Below are 25634 nucleotides of genomic sequence, written 5' to 3'. Positions count from 1 at the left end.
TTGTGACATACCGGCTGCTTGGACGATGTACACAAACAGCCCGCATTAATGTGTAAGCGCTTACACACGTGCCATACAAGGGGTTTACCTAAGAAACTACGCCGGAGAACTACCTTGGCAGCATTCCTGTAGGGCAGATCAAGTTATGTTCTAGTCTCTCAGGAAACGTGCAAACACAAGAAACCTGGGGAAATGCTCTGTAAGAGCGTTGCGGTTCGCAAGCTGCGCCCACAGCACAAGAAGTTGCTCCTCCGTCTACCCCAACCGCACTGCTCACGGCGGTGCCCACGTGCTTCTCAAAGCGGCCCGGCCACCCTGCGTCACGTGACCCCCGCAGGCCCCCTCCTCGCATCTGTGACCTCCCCAAAGGTGCCTGATCCTTTTCTTTCTTTTTCTTTTTAGAGAAAGCTGGCCTCAATATCTAATGAGAGAGAACAAGAACATGTCTTTTCTAGTTTTCATGCCTAATCTTTTCCTCCCCGTTTTGAGCAATCTGACTGCAGGCACTTTTTCTGTTTGATCGAGCGTTTCCCTGGGCAGCTCCGTGCTGGGTCTGGGTCCTCCCGGGGAGCAGGCGCCGGCCGTGTGCGTCACCGGCAACGCCGTGTCCCTTCGCCGCGGCACCGCGCTCCTTAGACCTGCGCTCTCAATGTCCTTTCCCCGGTGTGCCCTGCTGTGGGCTCGGCTCCCGGCGGGGCGCCGCGCCGGACACCGGGCGGCCGTCTGCTCCGCTCTCCGCGCTCACCGCGGGCCCGTCCCCGGGCCTTTGGGGCGCACTCCCGCCGTTGCCTCCGCCTCCTCTTCTGCGTCCGGAGGTTCCAAAGCCCCCAACACGTCCCTGTTTGTGCCGCTGACGGTGAAACCTCAGGGCCCCAGCGCGGATGGCGACGTGGGGGCCGAGCTCACCCGGCCCCTGGACAAGAGTGAGTGCCGGGCGGCGGGGGTGTCTGTCCTGCAAGGACCCCAGAGTCGCCAAAGGCCCCCCTCAGTCCTTTGTTGCTTGTCCCAGGGGGGTCCACCGAATGACCATTATACGAAAGCTCAGGGGTCCGGTCTTCATGGCCAGCGATGAGAAAGGGCCGGGGGGTTTGAACCTCCTGCCCAGCCATATGGCGGAGAGGAAAGGTCACGGGCTGAGGTCCTGTCTTCCCGGCTGTGCCCAGCATCCTTATCGGTTCATGGCTGTCGGCTTGCCTACCACCCTCCCAGGAATGCAGTGTGTGGCTGGATCAGTAAAATGTTTCTCTCTAGCCGAAACCGGTTTGGCTCAGTGGATAGAGCGTCGGCCTGGGGACTGAAAGGTCCCGGGTTCGATTCCGGTCAAGGGCATGTACCTGGGTTGCGGGCACATCCCCAGTAGGAGTGTGCAGGAGGCGGCTGATCGATGTTTCTCTCCCATCGATGTTTCTAACTCTCTATCTCTCTCTCCCTTCCTCTCTGTAAAAAATCAATAAAATATATTTCAAAAAAATAAAATAAAATAAAATAAAAAAATAAAATATATTTCCAGATCGTTTAAAAAAAAAAATGTTTCTCTCTACAGAATAATGCGGTGATATTTTAACATGTCCAAAGACAGTACAATCTCAGCTTGATTAATATAAAATATGTTTATAAAATACTTAAGATCTTACTGATTCATAGTGGCATGTTGCTTGGCAGGCATTTAATTCGACCTCCCCCGCAGCACAGTGATTTCTCCGCCATCGCCTTGGAAACGCGGCCATTTAAGTCTTGAGTACTTTTCTTGGACAAGGAGCCGGCACTCCCGTGAGCCAGTCCCTTTTCGCTGTTCTGGTTGTTAGGAAGCTCTTGTATGAATTCCACTGAAATCTGCTTCCCTCCTTTCCCGTTGACTTTATTATTATTATTTTTTTTTTAAATATATATTTTATTGATTTTTCACAGAGAGGAAGGGAGAGAGATAGAGAGTTAGAAACATCGATGAGAGAGGAACATCGATCAGCTGCCTCCTGCACATCTCCCACTGGGGGATGTGCCCGCAACCCAGGTACATGCCCTTGACCGGAATCGAACCTGGGACCTTTCAGTCCGCAAGCCGACGCTCTATCCACTGAGCCAAACCGGTTTCGGCCCCGTTGACTTTAGTTATGCCATCTGGAACAAAATAAGTATCACCTGTTCTCCCTCAAGCCATCTTCTTCAAGTTAAAGATCATCCCTGGGTGCTTTATTTTCTTTCTTATTTATTGATTGACATACATGTTGTTACTGATTTGAGAGAGCGAAAGGGAGGGGGGTAGAGAGAGATAAACATGGATGGGAGAGAAGCTTCATTGATTGGCTGCCTCCTGCACGCCCCCCATTGGGGACCAAGCCCAACCCAGGCATGTGCCCTGACCGGGAATGGAACCTGGTCTCCTGGTTCTTGGGTGGACACTCAACCACTGAGCCACATAGGCTGGGCATCCTGGCTCCTCTAGTTATTTGCATAAAAGCATATTGGTCTGGCCCTTGTAGTGTTGGTTGTCTTTCTAGATACCTTTTAGCTGCTCACTATTAGATGTTCATAGTGGTTGTACGTAGACAGAATAGAACATGGTTATGTACAAGTGGCCTGATGGAGGCTGGAGGCAGTGTCCAACCCTGTAGCACCTTGCTTACTCCTCTGCAGTGGAACAGGAATGTTGCATGGTTTGACTTTATAATTTTTTAGGCGTTCCATCTCACTATTAAGTCAAAAAGAGCTTGTGACCAAGTAAAACCTTTAAGTTCTTGCAACAATCAGTAGACTGCCGCCTTGAGTGTTAGGACTTCAGTTTTCTTTTGTTTTTTTAGGCATTTCTCTATTTGGGAAACAAATGCTAAACAAATTTTAAATTTTGATATGTTTTCTTCCAGATGAAGTAAAGAAGATCTTAGACCAGTTTTACAAGAGGAAAGAAATTCAGAAACTGGCTGCTGATTATGGACTCGATGGTAATGCTAATGACATTCTATTTGAGATATTTTATTACTTTTTAGATTATAGCTTTGTGAGTATGGTGTAGCACCTGTGTGTCCTGGACATCCTATCCTATATAATAAAAGGATAATATGCAAATCGACCAAAATGGTGGAACGGCCGGTTGCCATGACGTGCACTGACCACCAGGGGGCAGACACTCAACGCAGGAGCTGCCCCCTGGTGGTCAGTGCGCTCCTACAGGTGGAGTGCTGCTCAGCCAGAAGCCCTGAGCCGGGCTCACAGCTGGCGAGCGCAGCGGTGGTGGTGGTGGCCTCTCTCGCCTCTGGGGCAGAGCTAAGGAAGTCTGACTGCCTGCAGGGAGCGGGCTTAAGCCATCAGTCGGACATCCCCCGAGGGCTCCTGGACTGCAAGAGGGCGCAGGCCGGGCTGAGCCCTCCCCCACCTCCCCTGCACCAATTTCGTGCTTTGGGCCTCTAGTACGTACATAGTTGTGATTGGAGGATGTCCCTGATCTCTGCTTCTATCTTAGCAGGAGATTGGCAAGATGTATGTGGTGAGCCAGACATAGAGCAGAGAGCTGTGTGTTCAGCTTTCCTTCATGTTGTGCTAGGATTTCAATTTTGGCCCAGATCTGATAAACCAAAAAAAGGACACTTTGCTTAATTAGGTGTGATGTGTATATGTACTTTTTAAAATGACAGATGAGATGAAAACTACGCCCTGCCTGTTTTGATTTTGTATTTCCTGCAGCTCGTCTCTTCCATCAAGCTTTCATAAGCTTTAGAAATTATATCCTGCAGTCTCATTCCTTGGATGTGGACATTCACATTATTTTGAATGATATTTGCTTCAGTGCAGGCAAGTGTTTATAGAGAGTTTTTAAAATCCTGTTGAACATACTTTCTATTTCCTTCATGTTTATTTCTGTAGTCGGGGTTTATTTGTGTAAAATAGACGCTATTAACATTTTCTGTAAATAATTTAGTGCTTGCATAGGAGGCTGTCTGGGTCCTGTTGCTTTTATATTGGGTTCCTGAGCTAGTTGTTAAATCCCCCATATGTCTTAGACTGGAGGCAAGTTTGATCTGTTACCATCTGCTCTTCACTATGTGCTAATATAGGCCCCAGTGGGATGAACTCTCATACAAGGTAGAATTAATGCATAGCAGATTCCATCTGTTTCTGCCACTGTTTCTTTACTGCATCAGGACAGAGTTCTTGCCGTAAAAGAAAAAAGTAAGACCATCATTATTTTGTTCCCATAGGCAGCTTGGTTTTGATATATACATTTTAAATGTATTTGATTATTAGACCTTTACTCTGTGCCAGGAACTGAGGTAGAACCTGGATACAAAGCAGAATGGGCCACAACCTCACCTTCAGAGCCACTAAGGTGTGGAGACTTCTTGCTGAGAAATCAGTCTTGTTCATGTTTTATAGTGGTCTCTGTAGTTTAACAAGTGTTTGCACCTGCATTTCTTGAACCACAGGCTTCTTTCTAATGTATATTTCCATGTTCTTTATTTTTTAATTTAACTTTTCCCAATGCTGACCTTTACCTGCTTGCATTGGATGAGTAGAACATGGTGGATGGCAACCAATTTTCCCTTTTCGTAGAAAATATAAGTGAAATTGGGAGGAGCATGTAAGACAAAGCAGATCTCAGAAAAGGGTAGAGTGCCTTGCTCCAAGGTTTTTCTTTTTATCCTGGTAATGTCCCTGAAACTTAGCTCACTAAGAAAAAAGTGTAGCTGTGGCTAACATGTAGATTGCACCTGTTAATGCCGTGTTTTATTTTCCAGCTCATGTGGATGATTTATTTCCATTTTTCTTGAGACATGCAAAACAGATATTTCCTGTGTTGGAATGTAAGGATGATCTACGTAAAATCAGTGACTTAAGAATACCACCTAATTGGTTAGTTTCTTCATTTGTGGATTTGAAATTTTCAGTTTCTAATCTTGGGAGATTATTGTTTTTTTAAATTATGTTCTGGATGGTAAGATATGAGGAGTCTAGATTGTGTTTTCCCTAGGAAAAGGCCGTTAATTCTGGCAGGCAATAAACTGCTGTCTCCCCTTATCCTGCCAGCTCGGTTTTAAGACTTATTACTGCACATCTACAGTCGCCCTCACCTTAGGGTGTTGTCCTTGTCATCCAGGTGTGGCCTTTCTGGTGTCTCTGCTGAGTGCCTGGGGCGGTAATGAGCTCTCACAACCACTGTGGCAGAACTCCAGCGTCTCCTAGTACTTAGCCACCTCATTGAGACTCTGCTCAGACCCTTAGCAAGCTATTCTCTGCTCGGTACTGCCCTGTTCAGCCCAGCCCGGGACCAAGGGCCCGCAGGGAACTCCCACACAGGCTTCAAGGCTCCCTCTTTACTGCACCCTTTTTCCTTCCACACTCTGTTCTTTAACTTTCAGCTGCTGCAGCCACGGAGAATTTGATCTTGGCTGCTCAGCTCAGTGGGACCATCATACTCTGCTTGGGTTCCACCTCCTTATTTCCTACTGGGGTGCACTAGGGCTCATCTCAAGTGTTCCCTTCTTCTGGGCCTGCAGTCCTGCACTGCCTGTTAGCCATGTCCCCAAGCAGCTGCTGCATATATTTTGTCCAGTTTTGTACTTGTTTATGGTGGGAGGGCAAGTCCAGTACCACTCATCATGGCCAGAAACAGAAGACTCAGTCAATATATTGTATACATTGAAATTCAGAAGCCTGGGAATATTTGCTTATAACGTCACGTGTTGAGAGCTGTGGAAGTGATGTGAACATACCTGTGGAACTAATAGTAGTTTAAATTTATTTTAAGTAACTACAGAGGGAAAAGGATTTATATAGTGGTAAAACTATCCAATAAATTAATTTGCATTTGGATTTTTCTGTCCTCTAGTTAGTAAATGTCATTCTTGGAAAGCAGTCATTATTTTAGTATCGATATGACACGTGTCATTTAGTTAATTTTTTAAAAGATGTTACCTTGTAAATGTTAAGAGAATGTTTCATTGGAATTTTTTTCAATTGGGAACTTTGCCAAGATAGATTTTGAAATTAATAAGGTTAAGCTGTTTGCCTACTTACGTTTTAGGTACCCAGAAGCCAGAGCCATACAGCGGAAGGTAATATTCCATTCAGGCCCCACAAACAGTGGAAAGACTTACCATGCAATCCAGAAATACTTGTCAGCAAAATCTGGAGTGTATTGTGGTCCTTTAAAATTACTGGCACATGAGATCTTCGAAAAGAGTAATGCTGAGGTCAGTATATTACCAAATATTTGCTCCTTGTTAATTTTGTGTGTGTGGGTTGGGTAACAAGGAAGATGGGAGGGTGGAGTGCATATGTAGTATGCCCTTCATTAACAAAAATTGCCATATTTCATTGTACCTAAGAAGCCATCAATTGTAAGATGTGCCATTATTTTATGTACAGTTGAGAAATAAGTACTGCCAAGTGAACTCCGACATGCCATCAATTGTTAAGATGTATCCTGTAATAATGTGCGTATTAGAATGAATGAAATATGTTGTTATAGAATATTTCACATATTCAGAGATATGCTGAGACTAACGCAAATAATCTGAACTCACTACCCAATTCCCGTCAGATTCTAACATTTTGCCATACTTCTTTTATTTACTTTTTTTAAGAAATAAAATATTGATATAGTTGAAACTCTGTGAACCTCCCTTTGCCCCTCAGAGTTAACCACTACTCTGCTGTGATGTTTAACTTACCCTTTGTTAGATTAGCCCTCTGATACTATCAACTAGAACCAGTGACAAAGACTGAAGCCACCTTTTCAAACCTGAAAAGGCCTGAATGCCCTGTGGTCTAAGGCATCGTTTTACTAAATGGGCTAAAATTTGGTTCATTGTTTTATTATGACTATAATGTGGGATAAACTAGTTTTGGTAGGTAATTTGTATTCTCTATTTTTTTGTTCTGAATAACTTATGTAATTTTCATACATAATTATCTCTTTATCCATAAATACTTAAAAAGTATTTCCTCAGAACAAAGACTTTCTTTATATAACCGCAGGATATTTATCCAAAGCGGGTCATTTGGTATTGATAGACTACTATTACTAAATCCATACTCTATGTTCAAGTTTTGCCAATTGTCCAATAACAATACTCCCCCTTGCCCTCACTGCCCCCACCCCCAGGTTCTGTTCAGGGACTCACACTTTTTTCATTCTCATATCTTTAGTTTCTATTAATCTGAGGCAATTTCTTGGTCTTCCTTTGTCTTTCATAACCTTTACATTTTGGGAGACGACTACAGGTCAGTTGTGTTGTAAACTGTCACCCAGTTTGGATATGTCTGATGTTGCCTCATGATTAGTTTCAGGCCACTGGGGAGACCAGCTGTCCCAGTTGGCCTGGAGTTTCCCAGATTTAGCACCAGAAGTCCTTCACCCTTGGGAACACCTCAGTCCTGGGCAAACCAGGGTGGTTGATCACTCTGATACACCGTAGCATTGATATTGGTCCTTCTCAAGGAATTATATTGGGAAGACTGTACAGTTTTAAATTTTATTTATAATATTTTTGAATATAGAAATAACTCATGCTCATTTTATTTTAATAAACTGAAATAGTATAGAAACATACAAAGTTAAAAAGTGAAACTCCTATAATTTCTCATGCTTTTGTTACCTGCGAATTTAGCTGCCTTGAGGTGTTTCCAAGTTTTATGTAGGTTTTGTAATAAAATGCTGTCACAAACAGTAAGATTTCAGCTTTTATTTTTTATTAAAAATATTTGTTAAAGGATTGAGAATATTTTGTTTCAGCTATCTGACAAATAAATTTGATCATAATGGTAATGGTGAGAGTACTTTATCAAACATTCAAAATTTCTTTTCAAAGTGAAAGTAATTCCAGGTTTCTTTGTCATTCTAGGGTGTGCCATGTGACTTGGTAACAGGTGAAGAGCGCGTGTCAGTAGAGCCAAATGGGAAACAGGCTGCCCATGTTGCTTGTACTGTTGAGATGTGCAGTGTTACAACTCCTTGTATGTACACACTATTTAAAACAGTATTTTGGAAAATTTTTAAACAGTGATGAACATATGAAATGTTTTTTATTGTGAAAAAATTTAAGTTGAGACAAAGAAGAGAATAATACAACAAAAAGTATCTACTATCACTAATGAATGCCTAAAACTTTGTCAAGTTTGCTTTTTTTTTTTTTAATTTCAGAGAGGAAGGAAAAGGGAGAGAGAGATAGAAACATCAATGGCGAGAGAGAATCATTGATCGCTGCCTCCTGCACGGCCCCTATTGGGGATGGAGCCCACAACCCGGGCATGTGCTCTGACTGGGAATCGAACCTGGGACCCTTCAGTCTGCAGGCTGATGCTCTGTCCACTAAGCCATACCAGCTAGGGCTTCTGTTTGCTTTTTAATATTCTTTCTCTTTTTCTCTTAAAAAAACAAAAATGTTAATAGCTATGAAGTTATCTTTGTACTAATCCTCAGTTCACTTCTTCCCTTCTTTTTGTTTTCAGTATTATTTCTATTAGTTTTAGGTGTACAGCATAGTAGTTAGGCAATCATATATTTTCTTTAAAATATATTTTTATTGATTGTTAGAAAGAGAGGAAGGGAGAGGGAGAGAAACATCGATGAGAAACGGCATTGATCGGCAGCCTCCTGCACACCCCCTACTGGAGATCAAGCCCACAACTTGAACATGCACCCTGACCAGGAATTGAACAGGTGATCTCTTGGTGCATGGGTTGACGCTCAACCATACCTGCTGGGCAGCAGTCATATACTTTATATAGTGGTCTCTCTTATATTTTTAGTACCCAACTGATACCAATTAATTACACTATTATTGACTCTATTTCTGTGCTGTAGTTTTTATCCCCGTGACTATTTTGTAACTACCCATCTGTAGTTCTCAATCCCTTCACTTTTTTTGACCCGGTCTCCTGATCTCCCTCTCCTCTGCCAGTCATAGTCTGTTCCCTGTATCTATGAGTCTGTTTCTGTTTTGTTTGTTCATTTATTTTGTTCTTTAGATTCCACATATATGTGAAATCATATGGTATTTGTCTTTCTCTGACTGACTTATTTCACTTAGCATAACACCAATGCTGTCACAAACAGTAAGATTTCATTTTTTTTATGGGCATTATTCATATTTTGATCTTTTCTTTTTTCTTTCTTCTTAAAAAAGACCTTTAGCATTTCTTGTAATGCTTGTTTGGTAGTGTTGAACTCTAGTTTTTTCTTGTTTGGAAAGTCATTTATCTGCCATTTGATTCTAAATGATAGCTTTGCTGGGTAGAGCAATCTTGGTTGTAGGTCCTTGCATTTTATCACTGTGAATATTTCTTGTCAGTCTCTTCTGGCCTGGAAAGTTTCTGTTTAGAAATCAGCAGACAATCTGATTCCCTTGTAGATAACTAACTGCTTTTCTCTTGCTGTTTTTAAGATTCTCTTTGTCTTTAACCTTTTGTATTTTTATTATGATGTGTCGTGTGGGTCTCTCTAGAATTCTCTGTGTTTTGTTGACTTATATGTTTATTTTCTTCACCAGGTTAGGGAAGTTTTCTTCTCCCGGCACCCCCATGAAGTGAATGTTAGTACACTTGCAGTTGTCCCAAAAGCTCCTTACACTATCCTCATTTTTTTGGATTCTTTTTTCTTTTTGCTGTTCTGATTTTTTTTTCAATGTTTTGTTGTGGTGGTGGTGGTTTTTTAAGTATATTTTTATTGATTTCAAAGAAGAAGGGAGAGGGAGAAAGAATCATTGATTGGCTGCCTCCTGCACACCCCCTACTGGGGACCACGTCTGCAACCTAGGCATGTGCCCTTGACAGGAATTGAACCTGGGAGCCTTGAGCCTGCAGGCCAATGCTCTATCCACTGAACCAAACCAGCTAGGGCTGTTCTGATTATTTTTCCCCCTGCTTCCTTGTATCAAATCACTGATTCTCTGCTTCATATACTCTGCTGTTGATTCACTCTAATTTATTCATTTCAGTTAGTGTAACCTTCATTTATGACTGGTTATTTTTTTTTTAAATATATATTTTATTGATTTTTTACAGAGAGGAAGGGAGAGAGATAGAGAGTTAGAAACATCGATCAGCTGCCCGCAACCCAGGTACATGCCCTTGACCGGAATCGAACCTGGGACCTTTCAGTCCGCAGGCCGACGCTCTATCCACTGAGCCAAACTGGTTTCGGCTATGACTGGTTATTTTTTATGGTTCTATGTTCTTTTTCATACTATTGAAGTTCTCACTAAGTTCTTTGAGCATACTTATAACCATTGTTTTGAATTCTGTATCTGGTAGTTGGCTTGCCTCCATTTCATTTAGTTCTTTTTCTGGAGATTTCTCCTGTTCTTTCATTTGGGACCTGTTTCTTTGTGCATTTTGGCTGCTTCCCTATGTTTCTATGTATTAGCTAAAGCTGTTACATCTCCTGGACATGGTAGAGTGGCCTTGTGTGGTAGGTGTCCTGTAGGGCTGAGGGACGCAGCCTCCCTGTTCACCTGAGCTGGGCACTCTTGGTGTGCCCTGTGTGGGCTGGGTGCACTGTCATTTTATAGTTTATCCTTGATTGCTGTTGGCATCACTGGGAGGGATTGACCTCCAGGCCAATCAGCTACAGCGAAGTAGCTGCTGTGCCGAAACCAACCCTATGGAGCGGAACTTGGTTCCGTGAGCTTTGGTGTTTGCTGAGTCCACCCTTTGAGTGTGTCACTGGTGGAGGTGGTAGGGTTGTAATCTGGTGTGGTCTGAAGCTGTCCACTAGGAGCACTGGCTCTGGGTTCTTCCAGGCAGTGTAAGGTCAGCTACTGCCTGTGCCCTGCCTAGGGCCACCTGGCATGAGCTACAAAGTGATCTCCAGATGGCTGCTATTTGTGCTGGGCTTGGTGGTGTCCAAGAGAGGCCAAGCTTCGAACCAAGGCTGGCTGCTACTAGTGCTGGGACTGGGGTCACTTAGCAGGAGGTATAGTGTATGCAGATGCCAGATGCTGCTTGTTTAAGAGATTTTAGGAAAGTCCATAACATGAGGTGAGAGAGGCCATTTGTAGTGAAAGCCACTGGAAAGGGCTTGGGTGGGCCTGAAAGTTGGTTGGGGTGGAGTCTTAGGAAATCACCAGGGCAAGGCTAACAGGGTTAGCCAGGTTGATGGAGACTCAGATATGACGCCCATCTGCTGGCTCTTTTGGGGGAGTGCTCAGAAAAGGAACAGTGGCCTCTGCCAGCACTTCTGTTTGGGGGGAAAGCTGCCCCTCCAGCTCTCATCCCAATGCCAGACAACTCAGTTCCTCCCTGTATGTCCCTGGGGCCTCTTGAGCTACTGCCCCAGTGCTGGAGCTCAGAGAGAGTGAGTCCTAGTAAGTCTATGCACTGGCCCTTTAAGAGGAACTGCCTGGGACTCAAGCCCAGCCACAATTCCTTGTGGTTTTTACAGACAGAAGTTATGGGTACTTATCTTCTTGGCATTGGAACCCTGGGCTGGGGGTCCTGGTATGGGGCTGGGACCCCTTATCCTCAGGGGGACCTCCACAGCTGAGATCTTACTCCTGATTTTTTTATCCACCACAAGTGGTTTGGGACCAGCATGTTCTGTGTCTCTGTCCCTGTTATCTTTCTCATAGTGGCTTCTTTATATCCTTAGTCATAGGACTTCTATTTAGCTAGATTTCAGGTGATTCTGAATGATGGTTGCTTTGTAGTTTAATTGTAATGTTGATGTGGTTGTGGGAGAGTCTGAGGACTGCGTTTACTATGCCACCATCTTGACCAAAACCTCTTCTCCTCTCTTGATCTAACTGCTATCAAGTATTTGGTGTGTGTCTTTTCTGCTGTCAGTACCATAAATTGTGTGTTTTAAAACATTTACATGATTATATTGTATTATTGTTCCACACTTGCTTTTTATTCTATACATGTTTTTAGATCTAGGCTTGTTTTGCATATCCTATATAATAAAAGAGAAACATGCAAATTAACCATCCCTCTGCTATGCTAAAGCCACGCCCACCAGCCATGCCCACCAATCAGGAGTGAGTATGCAAATTAACCCAACTAAGATGGCGGTGGCCCGGAGCCGGAGCGAGCAGGAGGCTTGGGTTGCCCCCGGCATTGGAGGAAACCAAGCTTCCCACCTGCCCTGGCCGACCCTGGGCTACGCTCAAGGCTACAAAGTTTCAATTATAGAAGATAAATAAATCCCAGAAAAAAAGGAGAGGCTGGGAGCTTGGGTCGCGGGGGGGCATGGCCAGCCTGAAAATGGCCATCAGCCCCTCACCCAGGCTAGCCAGCCACCCCAGTGGGGACGGCCAGCCTGAAGGGGGTGTGGCCAGCCTGAAAACAACCATCAGCCCTTCACCCAGGCTGGCCACACCCTCATGGGGTGAGTGTCCCCATGGGGTGAGGGGGCTTGACCAGCCTGCCAACAGCCATCAGCCCCTCACCCAGGCTGGCCAGGCACCCCAGTGGGGACCCTCAGCCTGAAGGGGGTGTGGCCAGCCTGAAAATGGCCCTCAGCCCCTCACCCAGGCTGGCCAGGCACCCCAGTGTGACCCCCACCCTGATCCGGACACCTTTCAGGGCAAACCAGCTGGCCCGCACTCGTGCACTAGGCCTCTATCCTAAATAAAAAAAGGGTAATATGTAAATTGACCCTAACAGCAGAAGGACTGGGATGACTGGTCACTATGACACACACTGACCACCAGGGGGCAGATGCTCAATGCAGGAGCTGCCCTCTGGTGGTCAGTACACTCCCACAGGGGGAGCTCTGCTCAGCTACAAGCCAGGCTGAGGCTTCCAGCACAGCGGTGGTGGCAGGAGCCTCTCCCGCCTCCTAAGCAGCACTAAGGATGTCCAACTGTAGCTTAGGCCTTCTCCCTGCTGGCAAATGGACATCCCCTGAGGGCTTCCGGCTGCCAGAGGGATGCCTGACTGCCAGCTTAGGCCTGATCCCCTGGGGAGCAGGCCTAAGCCAGCAGGTGGACATCCCCTGAGGTGTCCCAGACTGCGAGAGGGCACAGGCTGGGCTGAGGGAACCCCCCCCACCAGTGCACAAATTTTTGTGCACTGGGCCTCTAGTATATATATAAAATCATATATGTCATAAGTATATATATCAAATTTATTCATTTAAACTGTTACATAGCATTTCATTTTATGACTAAAATTATACATTTTTCCATTAAAGAATATTTAAATGGTTTAAAGTCTTTCACTATTAATAGCACTGCAGTAAACTAGTTAAGTCACTTTGAAAATATATTTTTATGAAAATCAACTTTTTTTTATTACATAACCAATTATATCTTCACATGGAAAACATAAAAATAAATGCAGAGAAGAAAAAAGTACATGCTCTCCCAATTCCACCCATTCAGAATCAACAAGTGTTAACCCTGTGGTATATATTTTTCAGATTCTTTTTCTTTGTTTTTATTGTGTATCCATATATTTGTCTGTGCATTGTGGATATGTATATTAAGTAAAAATAGGGATTATATACTACATGTTAGAGCAAATTATGTACTATTTAGTAGCTTGCTTTTTTAATTTTAATCTTAACTTTCTGTGTAAATGGATAGTTTTTTAAAAAATTAGTTTATTTTAACAGTTATATGTTGTAAAAATTCAGATAGCACAGATATTTATAAATGAAAATTCCCTTTTTTTCTGATCTTGTTTGTATATGCCCAGATGCAATAAGTAAATTTTAATCTGATGGTTTTTCAGTGTAAAAATAACTTTCTTTTATTTCTTAAAAGTCTTTGCAGGCATATTACATTTTAAAAATTTTTAATGTGTTCTTAACTCCTTGGTATTTTAGGAAGAAAATTAAAATATAATTAAATGATTTAAAAAGAATAAAGTAATATGGTTGGAAGCATTAAAATAAAATTCGGCACTAATTTTTGCCGTAGTGATGAGCTTAAGTTCCCTAAGAATGAGCATTGCTGGGACTCAGGATTGCACTTTCCACTCCACTTTCTACTCCTCACGCCTGTCTGGGCTCCTGTGGCATAGAGGCTTCATTTACTGTGGGCTATCTGCTCCTGGTTCCTGGGAGCATAGATACTTTTTTCTTTTACTGCAGTGCAGGTGTGTTAGTTCTCATTAGGCAGATTCTCCAGGCTGCCCCTGAGATTGCAGAAATAGGACAAATGAACCTGCTTAATGTGCGAGGCAGTGCAGTAGAGTGGTTAACAGTCTGGACTTTGGAGCTGGATGGCCTGGGTTGGAATTTCATGTTTTTTTGATCTTACACTTACCTGTACATACTGTATTCTTGGGCCATGACTTAACTTCTCTGGGCCTCAGTTTATTCTTCTGTAAAATGAAGAAGATGATGACTTTCCTTTTATATTTGTTGTGAGGATTAAATGAGTTATAATTGAAAAGCCCTGAGAACAAGACTGCCAGGAAAGAAGCACTGAGTGATCAGTGGGGATGATGACTGGTGGTGATGAAAGCTTGAAATGTTAGTGTTGTAATTTGTTTGCAATACTATTTAAGTACTTATATTGCTCATGATAACTTTTTATTTTAAGATGAAGTGGCTGTGATTGACGAAATTCAAATGATTAAAGACCCAGCCAGAGGATGGGCCTGGACCAGAGCACTTCTAGGTTGGTGGTCTTAATGCTTGAAACCTGTGCTTTGTGACATCTACACTGAGATGCATTATCTGCTGGACGTTACCAAGTAGAGCCAGCTAGATTCTTTCTTTTGAAACAAATCAAACAAAAAAGTCAGCTAAATGTTCAGTTTTATTTTCTAAATATTATTTAAATAATGGGAAGTCTATTTTTCCTATTATGAAATTAGCATAACCACTTAATTGAAGTTAAAATATTCAAATCTCACCATGTGTACAACCATTATTAAGATTTGGTGTATTTCATGCCAGTTTTGTGACTATCTAATTTTGTATCTTGCTTTTTTTCAGTTCTGTTGTTTCCGACATTTTTTTGGACTAACATTATTATGTTATAATGTTGCAGTAAAAATCCTTGTGGCCATAGCTTTTTATTCATATATTTTATTATTTCTTTAGGATAGGCTCCTGGAAGTAGAGTTATTGAGGTCCATGGACATGAATGAATATTTCTAATGCTTGATAATTGGAGTGAATTAAAATTTAAAAAAAATATTGATGGGGGCAGGGAGATAGAAAGAGAAACTTTAATTTGTTGTCCAACTTATTTATGTACTCATTGGTTGATTCTTTGTAGGTGCCCTGACCAGAGATCGAACCTACAACATTGGTGTATTGGAATGATGCTCTAACTAAACTGAGCTATTTGGCCAGAGCTGGAGTGAATTTTTGATCAGCATATTGTAGGACAGGTGTTCTCAGATTTAAAAACAAACAACTGAACTCTTTTCCAGATAAAGAGTATTCATTGAAACCTTAATGTAAAATGGATGAAAGCGGATCTGCTAAGGGGTAAGGAGATTGGAGTTCCTTCTGCCCTCCAGCCCCAGCCTCTGAGGCACCTCACTGATTCCGTGGAGGCTAATGTTCAGTACTAATCACAAAATGCCAGGTACTAGTCCTGGCTGACATCACCCTCTCAACACCTTGGGCAAAGCAATTTAAAAGCCCCGATGTTTATAAAAATGTAGTTAGTCTTTGCCCAGTATATTATTGTTTTGAGGTTTGAATCAAAGAGATAATATTTATGAAAACATTTTGTAATGTTGTAAAGCAATAGAAACAAACTTAAAATATTTTTGCTAGCCCTGGCCTGGTGGCTCGGTTGGTTGGAGTGTCGTCCCATACACCAAAAGGTTATGGGTTTGATTCCTGGTTAGGGCACATATCTAGGTTGGGGGTTCCCTCCCCATTCAGTGAGCGAAGGGGAGGCAACAGATTGATTTTTCTCTACATCAGTGTTTCTCTCTCTCAAAATCAATTTAAAAAATGTTCTCAGGTGAGGATTAAAAATACATACATTGTTTGCTGTGTAAAGTGTTGCATATTTACTTTTATGTCTTTAAAATTTTTTAACTTGTGATTTTGCATTTAACAGGACTGTGTGCTGAAGAGGTTCATTTATGTGGAGAAGCTGCTGCTATTGACCTGGTTACTGAGCTTTTGTACACGACTGGGGAGGAAGTGGAGGTACTCAATTATATGCTTTGTTCTCAAGATGGCATAGCAAATAGCCCAGAGCACCCAGGCAGTGGCTTCATAGGCCCCAGGTAGTGGTAAATCAGAACTTAACTAGAAAGAAAGCTTTATTTCCTTGTAGTTGACTAGGTAATACATAATTGATTTAACCTCATATTTGGAGTCCTGACAGAGTGGCCATCTTACCCTATGTCTTCTAAAAGTACAGGAGATGCTTCATATTCTCTTGATAAAAACTTTTGGAGTTTCAGCAGATCTCTTTAGAATTAAATAAGTCAGGAATATTGGAAGTTTGAGGTTCAGCAAAAGTTTGTGCTTTTTATTTTTCTTTATTTTTATTGATTTTAGAGCGAGGGATGGTGGGGGAGGGGAGAGAACGAAACATCCATGTGAGAGTAAAACATCTGTCGGTTGCCTCCACCTGACCAGGGGTCGAACCTGCAACCTGGGTATATGCCCTGGCGGAATCAAACCTGCCACCTTTCGGTGTACGGGGACATTGCTCCAACCAACTGAGCCACACTGGCCAGGGCAGAAGCTTGTGGTTTTTAAAGTCTCGGATGTCAGGTAATTGGGGCCTTTGATATACATCTAATTGCTAGAAATAGTTTGTATCCCTTTTCAGATTCTTAGAGTAAGAAGTAATTGGTTTTCTTTTAATCCTACTTTTTGTTTTCTTTACCAGAGTTCTATAATAAGATGAAGAAATATTTAAAAATTGGTCCATTACTTTTTTGTTCAGCTTTCAGGGAGAGAAATGTAGTAGAAGAAATTCTGGATTCTAGTCTTGGCTTTGCTGTTACTAGTTTTGTATTCTTAGGCAAATTGTAGAAGGCTAGAACTAGGAAAATCCTCTTCAGACCTGATCTTTTATAGGGCTCTCTCTTACTTTTTCATAAAAGAAAATAACAGTGAATAACCCTTCTGAACTTATAAAGTTGCCATGAGAATCAAATGTAGCCCTAGCCAGTTGCCGAATGGTTAGTGTTCTCCCTTGGACTGAGGTGTTGTGGGTTCAATTCCTGTCAAGGGCACATACCTTGATTGCAGGCTCGATCCTGGCGCCGATCAAAGCATGTGCAGGAGGCAGCCAGTTGATGTGTCTCTCTCACATCGATGTTTCTCTCTAAAATCAATGAGGGGAAAAAGAAAATCAAATGTATATGAAAGTGCTTTGAAAAATTTATGAAACACTTTAGCATTTAGTTAATTTAGAAATAGCAATGAATATTAAAATAAATGCTTTTCTGTATTTCCCTTTGAAAAACAATGGACCTTGTTTTTAGCTTTTAGCAAGTTTTTCACTTAATTGCTAGTCACATGAAATTGAGTTTGGTGTGTTATTTTACAATATCATATCTTTATTAAAGGTTCGAAACTATACAAGGCTTACACCCATTTCTGTGCTGGATCATGCATTAGAATCTTTAGACAACCTTCGGCCTGGGGACTGCATTGTCTGTTTTAGCAAGAATGATATTTATTCTGTGAGTCGACAGATTGAAATTCGGGGATTGGAATCAGCTGTTATATATGGCAGTCTCCCACCTGGTAATTATTGGCTTTCATCATGAGAGAATAGTAAATCTTATTTTTGCCATTTATGTTGAATATGTATAGAAAACACAGTAAAAGATATTGAATTAAGATGCTTGATATATTAGTTATTTGTTATAGGTCATATAAAATAAGTATTTCTCTAGTTTATCTTGGTGGGGATAGAAATATTTTAATTATTTCTAGCTCTTATTATTTGCTGTTATTTTAAATTTTGAATTAAAGAGTTTTTTACAGAAATGTCATTACCCATGAGCTTGAGTAATATTCCTCAAATTGTAGTCCTGAAATCTGCTACTACATGTCTTCAGAAGTGAGAAGGCTAGTGTGGTGTGGGATTGTGTTGCTGTATGTGGGGATATTTAAAAGAGTGGAAATAAGGGATAAGTAGCTCTTTGAGGATATAAAGAAATAACCTTGAAACAGTAAGAATTTTATCCATAAGAATTGAAAGTAGGGGGTGAGGGTTTTTAAGATACACTTAGTGTGATACAGTAAAAGATTGAGAACACTGATTTAACATAAACTTCTTTCTTTAGGGACCAAACTTGCTCAGGCAAAAAAGTTTAATGATCCTGATGATCCATGCAAAATCCTGGTTGCTACAGATGCAATTGGCATGGGACTTAATTTGTAAGTGATTTTTTTTTTTTTTTTTTTTTTTTTAACAATCATGGGTATTTAGTGGGTTAGATGGCAATTAAAAATTTTCTAATTGGCATTAGAATGACCACTTTGGAGAATGGGTATTACCATATAGATCTGAGATTTACCTTGCTTATACCTGGTAAAGGAGTAAAAAGAAAGTATCACATAGCTCGGACTTTGAGTGCTGCTCCCTACCACTGCTATCCTGTTATATTACCTTACTTTACTTTTAGTTTCTCAGTTGACAAGGTGTGTGAGTGCCTACTGTGCTTGTAGGGCTAGCTATTATCTGTAAGGATAACAGTACTAAGCCTAAATATTCCTCTCTGGGGAATGAATAAAAAAAACTATTCAAACTGTTAATATCCAACTTTTAAAAGCAGCTGAGCCCTAGCTGGTTTGGCTCAGTGGATAGAACGTTGGCTTGCGGACTAAAGGGTCCCGGGTTCAATTCCGGTCAAGGGCACATGTCCGGGTTGCGGGCTCCATCCCCAGTAGGCATGCAGGAGGCAGCCAATCAATGATTCTCTCTCATCATTGATGTTTCTATCTCTCTATGCCTTCCTCTCTGAAGTATAAAAATATATTTTTTTAAAAAAGGCAACACTATGAGAACACTATGTGGTTTATTTGTAAAAAAAAGTTAATCTTTAGCCTTATTGAGGTATAATTTACATACTATACAGTTCACCCATTGTAAAAGTACAAGTTGATAAATTCTAGTAAATTTACACAGTTGTTGAGAAATACTATTTAAAGGGAAGAAAGAATTACCAACAAACCTCTTTTTCTTATTTTGAAGACAGCGGGCAAGGTTGCAAGTAGTCTAACCTAGAATTGAGTGAGTGTTTCTGCAGTGACCCAGTCAAGGAGAGGTTTTCGTCTGTGAGATCACTTTTATTTCTATTTCAGGAGCATAAGAAGAATTATTTTTTATTCCCTTATAAAGCCCAGTATCAATGAAAAGGGAGAGAAGGAACTAGAACCAATCACCACTTCTCAAGCCTTGCAGATTGCTGGCAGAGCTGGTAGATTCAGTTCGAAATATAAAGAAGGAGAGGTTACAACAATGAATCGAGAAGACCTCCGTTTATTAAAGGAGATTTTGAATAAGCCTGTCGATCCTATAAAGGTAAGGTTAATTACTCCTCTTTGGAGGACAGGCATGCCATCCTTCACCCTCCCTCCAGACTCTTGCCTCAGACACGCGGTAACAAGAGAAATTTTATACCATGAAAATTATGTCAAGAAAGCCCTACTTGCCCTAGCTGGTTTGGCTCAGTGGATGGAGCATCAGCCTGTGGACTGAAGGGTCCTGGGTTTGATTCTGGTCAAGGGCACATGTCTGGGTTGCAGGCTCAATCCCTAGTGGGGGGCGTGCAGGAGGCATCCAGTCAATGATTCTCTCTCATCATTGATGTTCCTATCTCTCTTTTTCCCTTTCCCTTCCTCTCTGAAATCAATAAAAATATATTAAAAGCAAGCAAGAAGCAAGCCCTACTTTATTGCTTTGGAGAAGAATAGAGACTCCTGGTTGAGAATGGTGTGCAGGTGAAAGATCCAGTTTGAAAAGTTTAGTGAACCTAATTTCCCCCCACCAGCTTATACATACCTGAAGGCATTCCGTAACACTGCAGTATACAGTTAAAGAGATACCTGACCTCCAGTTTAGACATTTTTCATGTATTTATGTGTCAGACACTGTATAACTAAAATGTGAATAAAAGATTGACTACTCAGTGGGTATAATTGGTTTAGTTTTATTAAATCATCTCATTAGCTTTTTAAATTGGTAATAAATGGGAAAATGATGATGCTTTTCTCTATTTTACTCAAATTCTTTACTCAAGACTTTATTTTGAATTAAGTTAGGAAAACTTCTCCTTTAAAAAAAATAAGCTTGCCCTAGCTGGTTTGGCTCAGTGGATAGAGTGTCGGCCTGCGGACCAAAGGGTTCCAGGTTCGATTCCAGTCAAGGGCACATGCCCGGGGTTGTAGGCTCGATCCCCGGTAGGGGGCGTGCAGGAGGCAGCCAATCAATGATTCTCTCTCATCATTGATGTTTCTATCTCTCTCTCCCTCTCCCTTCCTCTCTGAAATCAATAAATACATATTTTTTAAAAATAAGCTTATGATTGTTTTTTTCTTTTGCTAAAGGCAGCTGGTCTTCATCCAACTGCTGAACAGATTGAAATGTTTGCCTACCATCTGCCTGATACAACGCTGTCCAATCTGATTGTAAGTAGGAAATCACTTTAAATCCCTTTCCAAAAGTATTGATATGTTGGCTATTGTAAACAATACTGCAGTGAATATGTTTGCACATGGCTGCACATGTCTTTTTTTGATTTAGTGTTTTAGGTTTCTTCAGATAAATACAGTACCCTAAAGTGGCATTGCTGGGTCTTTTTGTGTCTCTTATTATAACCTTCGTTTTAAAATCTATTTTGTCTGGTATAAGTATTGCTTCCCCAGCTTTTTGTTTGTTTCCATTTTCGTGAAATGCCTTTTTCCATCTCTTTGCTTTGAGTATATGTGTCTTTCTCTCTGAAGTGAGTCTCTTGTAGGCAGCATATGTGAGGGTCTTTTGTTATCCATTCACCTACCATGCATCTTTTGATTGGAGCATTTAATCCATTTGTATTTATGTTTTTGATAACTTTCTTTTCTCCCCTCTTTCTCTTCTCCCTCTTCTTTCTTTTTCTTCTTCTTCTTGACTCTAACATTTCTTGTAATACTGGACTAGTGGTGATGAACTCCTTTAGCTTTTGCTTGTCTGGGAAGCTCTTTATCTGTCCTTTGATTTTATGTGTCCATCGAGAGATTAGTGGATGAAGAAGTGGTGCATGTGCACAATGAAATATGACGCAGCCATATAGAATGAAATCTTGCCATCTGCAACAATATGGATGGGCCTACAGGGTATTTTGCTGAGTGAAATAAGTCAGAAAGAGAAAGACAAATGCCATAGACTTCACTTATATGTGGAATCTAAAAATAAAATAAATGAACAAGTAGAACAGAAACAGACTCATAGATATAGAGAATATTTTGACAGTTGTCTGATGGGAGTGGGGTTGGGGGAATTGGTGAAAAAGATGAAGGGATTAAGAAGTACAAATTGGCCCTAACCGGTTTGGCTCAGTGGATAGAGCGTCAGCCTGAGGACTGAAGGGTCTCAGGTTCGATTCCGGTGAAGGCATGTACCTTGGTTGCGGGTGCATCCCCAGTAGGGGGTGCGCAGGAGGCAGCTGATCGATGTTTCTCTCTCATCGATGTTTCTAACTCTATCCCTCTCCCTTCCTCTCTGTAAGGGAGGGTATTCATTTTATTGTTAAAAATTAATAAAATATATTTTTAAAAAAAGAAGTACAAATTGGTAATTATGGTCATGGGGATATATAGTACAGCAAGGGGAATTTAATTATTTTTAATAACCATGTATGGTGTCAGATGGGTACTAGGTTTATCAGGGTGATCATTTCATAAGTTATTAAATGTCTAATCCCTGGGTTGTACACTAATATAATATTGTACATCTACTATAATTGAAAAATAAAAAATTGGAGCATTTGAAACATTGCTTCCCCACAACTGTCATCAGTTTTGGCTCAAATAAACTCATAAAAATGCTCAAAAAGAAAATAAAAAACAAAAATGTTGATACGTCAGATAATTACTAGTTAACCTCATGGGCATGAGTGGATAGGCTGTTTTTGTGAAGTTGCTATATATGAAGTTTATGTTGAAAGTGAAAACTTTCAAAATCGTTTGGGACTTTTGTCTGAGTATTTTCGCTTGGGAAGGTTATGGAGGAATTATTAGCTTGAGGGGGCAATGAATAAAGCAGGCCTTTCTAGAAGTCTGTTATGGGTTAAAGACGTGGTTGTTTGTAGATGTGAGTCCTTTATTCATGCCCAGTTAGGCAGTCCAGTAATTTAATATGTCCTTTTCCCCCCTAGGATATTTTTGTAGACTTTTCACAAGTTGATGGGCAGTATTTTGTCTGCAATCTGGATGATTTTAAGTTTTCTGCGGAGTTGATCCAGCATATTCCATTAAGCCTGCGAGTTAGGTATGTGTTCTGCACAGCCCCTATCAACAAGAAGCAGCCTTTCGTCTGCTCTTCACTCTTACAGGTAAGCCTGCATCTTCAGGATATTTTGAGTTGTTTTTGGTTGAGGTATTTTCCCCAAACAGTACTTTGTTACTCAAAACAGTTGGAGACTGTCCTTTAATATGAGATAATATGTAAGAACTTAAATATAAAGTGACTCTCTTTTTCTTACAAATAATTTTTTGCTTTGTATTTGGGCTTATGTGGTAGCCTTTGTGAAGAAGCTAAAACAAAAATAATTAAATACAGCACTAACGGGTTTGGCTCAGCGGATAGAGCGTTGGCCTGCGGACTCAAGGGCCCCAGGTTCGATTCCGGTCAAGGGCATGTACCTTGGTTGCAGGCACATCCCCAGTGGGGAGTGTGCAGGAGGCAGCTGATTGATGTTTCTCATCGATGTTTCTAACTCTCTATCCCTCTCCCTTCCTCTCTGTAAAAAATCAATAAAATATATTAGGAAAAAAATAATTAAATACAATTTTTTTCAAGGGAAAGGGAGTCTTTGCCTGATGATACACTTTTTCCTTATTGGTGATGGGTAATATTTTTGGAAGGGAGGGGCCGGGGTTTAGTAGTGGCAATGGTATTCAGTTTTCTTAACCATAAGACACTGAGCCAGGGAATGTTGTCTTGCATGAGTTTGGTGCCAGAGTTTTGGTTCCTTTTATTTTCACTCATGTGGGTAGGGATACAATTCTGAGAAGCACAGAAGTCACCAAAACAGAGGGCCGGGGAAGGGCAGTGGACCCTGTGTCCTCACCTCTCTGGGCCCTTGCTCTCCCTTGCCAGCACACTAAACCCAAAGGTCTCCTCTCTGAATCTCTTCCTGACTCATGGTTGTAGTTCCGCTGCCATTTCTTTATAGACCTTAGCATTCTGCATATTAGCTCTGTTTTTATCAACTCTATATCTAAATTCAAAATTATTTTTAAATTGCATAAATAATACAGAAATACTTTCTCTTTGCACAAAATTAAAACATTACGATAGGATAAATTGGGCTACCTCCTCCAATCTTAGTTCTGTGGCATAACTATTATCAATTTGTATGTAATCTTGCAGACCTTCCTAGTTGCATTTGCCTACATAGGTATACATGTAGGAATTCTAATTTTGTTGTGGGGGTGTTTTCCCATAAATGCTATAGTGAATTTTTCTGCAACTTGCTGTTTTCTTTTTCCCTTATTATGTCTTAGAGGTCTTCCCTGTCCAGGTATTTACCTAGGAAATATGTTTCTTAGAGCTGGCATTTGTTAGAGAGTTAGCTAGCGTAGGTTGATGTTTATGGAACAGAGGTCTTAAATGCTGCAGACAGACGTAGATGGAGTTTGAGCCCATGTCTGAACCCACTTACACCATTCTTCAAATTATTCTAATGAAGCAGAAGCATTTACTAAGGAGAAAGGACAGTTTAACAGTTGCTTATGTGTTCTGTTTAATAATGAGAATGTGAAATCTAGAGATTTTTTCCTTGATTTCCATTATTGCTGAACTTCAAAAGAGCCATTGATGGTCTCTGAGGATTGATTTTGTAAAAAGAAGGTGTCATTCCCCCACCTTTTAAAAAGTTACCTTTATAAAATATTAAATGTTCTTTAAAATACAGAAACGTATAAAGAAGGCAAGAAAGCATCCTGCCTATTGAAACACAATCACAGTTAACATTTCTTGTGCTTCCTTTTTTTCTAATCACAGGCTTAAGTGAGTCTGATTCCTTTTCTTCTGCTTCTCTCAGTTTGCCAGGCAGTATAGCAGGAACGAGCCCTTGACCTTTGCATGGTTACGCCGATATATTAAATGGCCTTTACATCCACCTAATAATATTAAAGACCTCATGGATCTTGAAGCTGTCCATGATGTCTTGGATCTTTACCTGTGGCTAAGGTATCAAATATTTCCTTTATGTGCTCTCATTTTTTAAAGTAATAGGGCAAATCAAAGGTTTTATGAAGGGTCTTTTGCTCTTTCATATTAGGCATATACTTGCAGGGTGCTCTATATTATGTTTATTGTCCATAAAGGCAGTTGAGCCTGGTTAATCCCCATTCCAAAAATGACTTAAAGCATTCTTAGGATTCTAGTTAAGATGGGTGGGTGAGAAGGTCCGATAGATCCTTGCTACTCAATGGGTGGAAGCTTATTAGAAATAGAGAATATCAGACTGAATCAAATTCTGCATTTTAACTATATTCCCCAGGTGATTCATTTATATGTTAACATTTGAGAGGTTAATTAAAATCCTCAGTTAATGGTCCTGCGACTTTAAGCAAAAGAATGTATAACAAAACCAATTTTACCAGAGACTAATCGATATAAACCAGAGTTAAGTTCCTATGGCATCTCATCAGTGTTATGATGAGACAGTGTTATACAAAACAACGTTATTGGAGGGCCTGCTGTTTTGGCTCAAAGGGGGGGCATGTCCCACAAGCGGCCATATTGGAATCAGGTCGGGGGGAGTGGTGACCCATCCTCAGATGTGTTGGGGCAGAAGTAAAAGTTGAGCAAAGACAAAACAAATTTTGCATAAACAACATTTGGAATTAATCAGTGTCAAGATGTAGTTTTGTCATTGATATTATTGTAGTAGTTCAGCGACTGTGATAAGAGCGGTTGCTATAATGTAATGTCTTTTTCCCAGCTATCGGTTTATAGATATGTTTCCAGATGCCAGCCTTGTTCGAGACCTGCAGAAAGAGCTGGATGGCATTATCCAAGAGGGTGTACATAACATCACCAAACTGATTAAAATTTCAGAGGCACAAAGGCTGTTGAATTTGGAGAATGTGTCAGCAGACAGCCGGTCTCGTTTGCCAGGAACATTGAAGAGCCAAGCAAGAAGGATGCGTGGTACCAAAACTTTAGGATATAAAGCTGCTGAGCCACCCAGCCCCAGTGCGGAAGAGAAATCCCTTGCTTCCAGGTTGGTGCAGCAAGGACTCCTCACTGCAGACATGCTGAAACAGCTGGAGAAGGAGTGGCTGACACAGCAGACTGGGCACGGCAGAGACAAGACAGAGCCTGGGACTTCCTCCAAAGGGTCAAGAAGAAAGAAGAAGGAACCTGATTCAGATTAGGTTTATTTTATTTTATTTTATTTTTATTTTGCAAATAAATATCTATTTTAAAATTCTTTTTTTTTCTCATCTGCATTTACTGCCTTATATATAGTATTCTGGCTATCTTACTGGGGTGTGCTTTTTTTTTTTTTTTTTACTCAGAAAAATTAACTCTTAAAGA

The 25634-nt window shown here is 41.0% G+C and overlaps 1 protein-coding gene across 1 annotated transcript; it reads left to right on the top strand.

Moving 5' to 3' along the window:
• Positions 1 to 643: 643 nt before the first annotated feature.
• Positions 644 to 25527, top strand: SUPV3L1 (Suv3 like RNA helicase). Its single transcript, XM_081105007.1, has 15 exons — positions 644 to 923; positions 2862 to 2939; positions 3679 to 3786; positions 4731 to 4845; positions 6017 to 6185; positions 7839 to 7950; positions 14487 to 14564; positions 15972 to 16063; positions 17443 to 17623; positions 18169 to 18262; positions 19190 to 19409; positions 20435 to 20515; positions 22240 to 22416; positions 24130 to 24278; positions 25036 to 25527. The coding sequence occupies exons 1-15, from the start codon at positions 650 to 652 to the stop codon at positions 25469 to 25471; spliced, it is 2364 nt and encodes a 787-aa protein (XP_080961133.1). The 5' UTR covers positions 644 to 649; the 3' UTR covers positions 25472 to 25527.
• Positions 25528 to 25634: the final 107 nt, after the last annotated feature.

Source organism: Myotis nattereri (assembly GCF_964212035.1).
Source record: "Myotis nattereri genome assembly, chromosome: 13".
In the NCBI taxonomy this organism is placed as follows: domain Eukaryota; kingdom Metazoa; phylum Chordata; class Mammalia; order Chiroptera; family Vespertilionidae; genus Myotis; species Myotis nattereri.
Note: the sequence above shows the minus strand (reverse complement) of the source record. Positions and strands in the feature narration are given on the sequence as shown.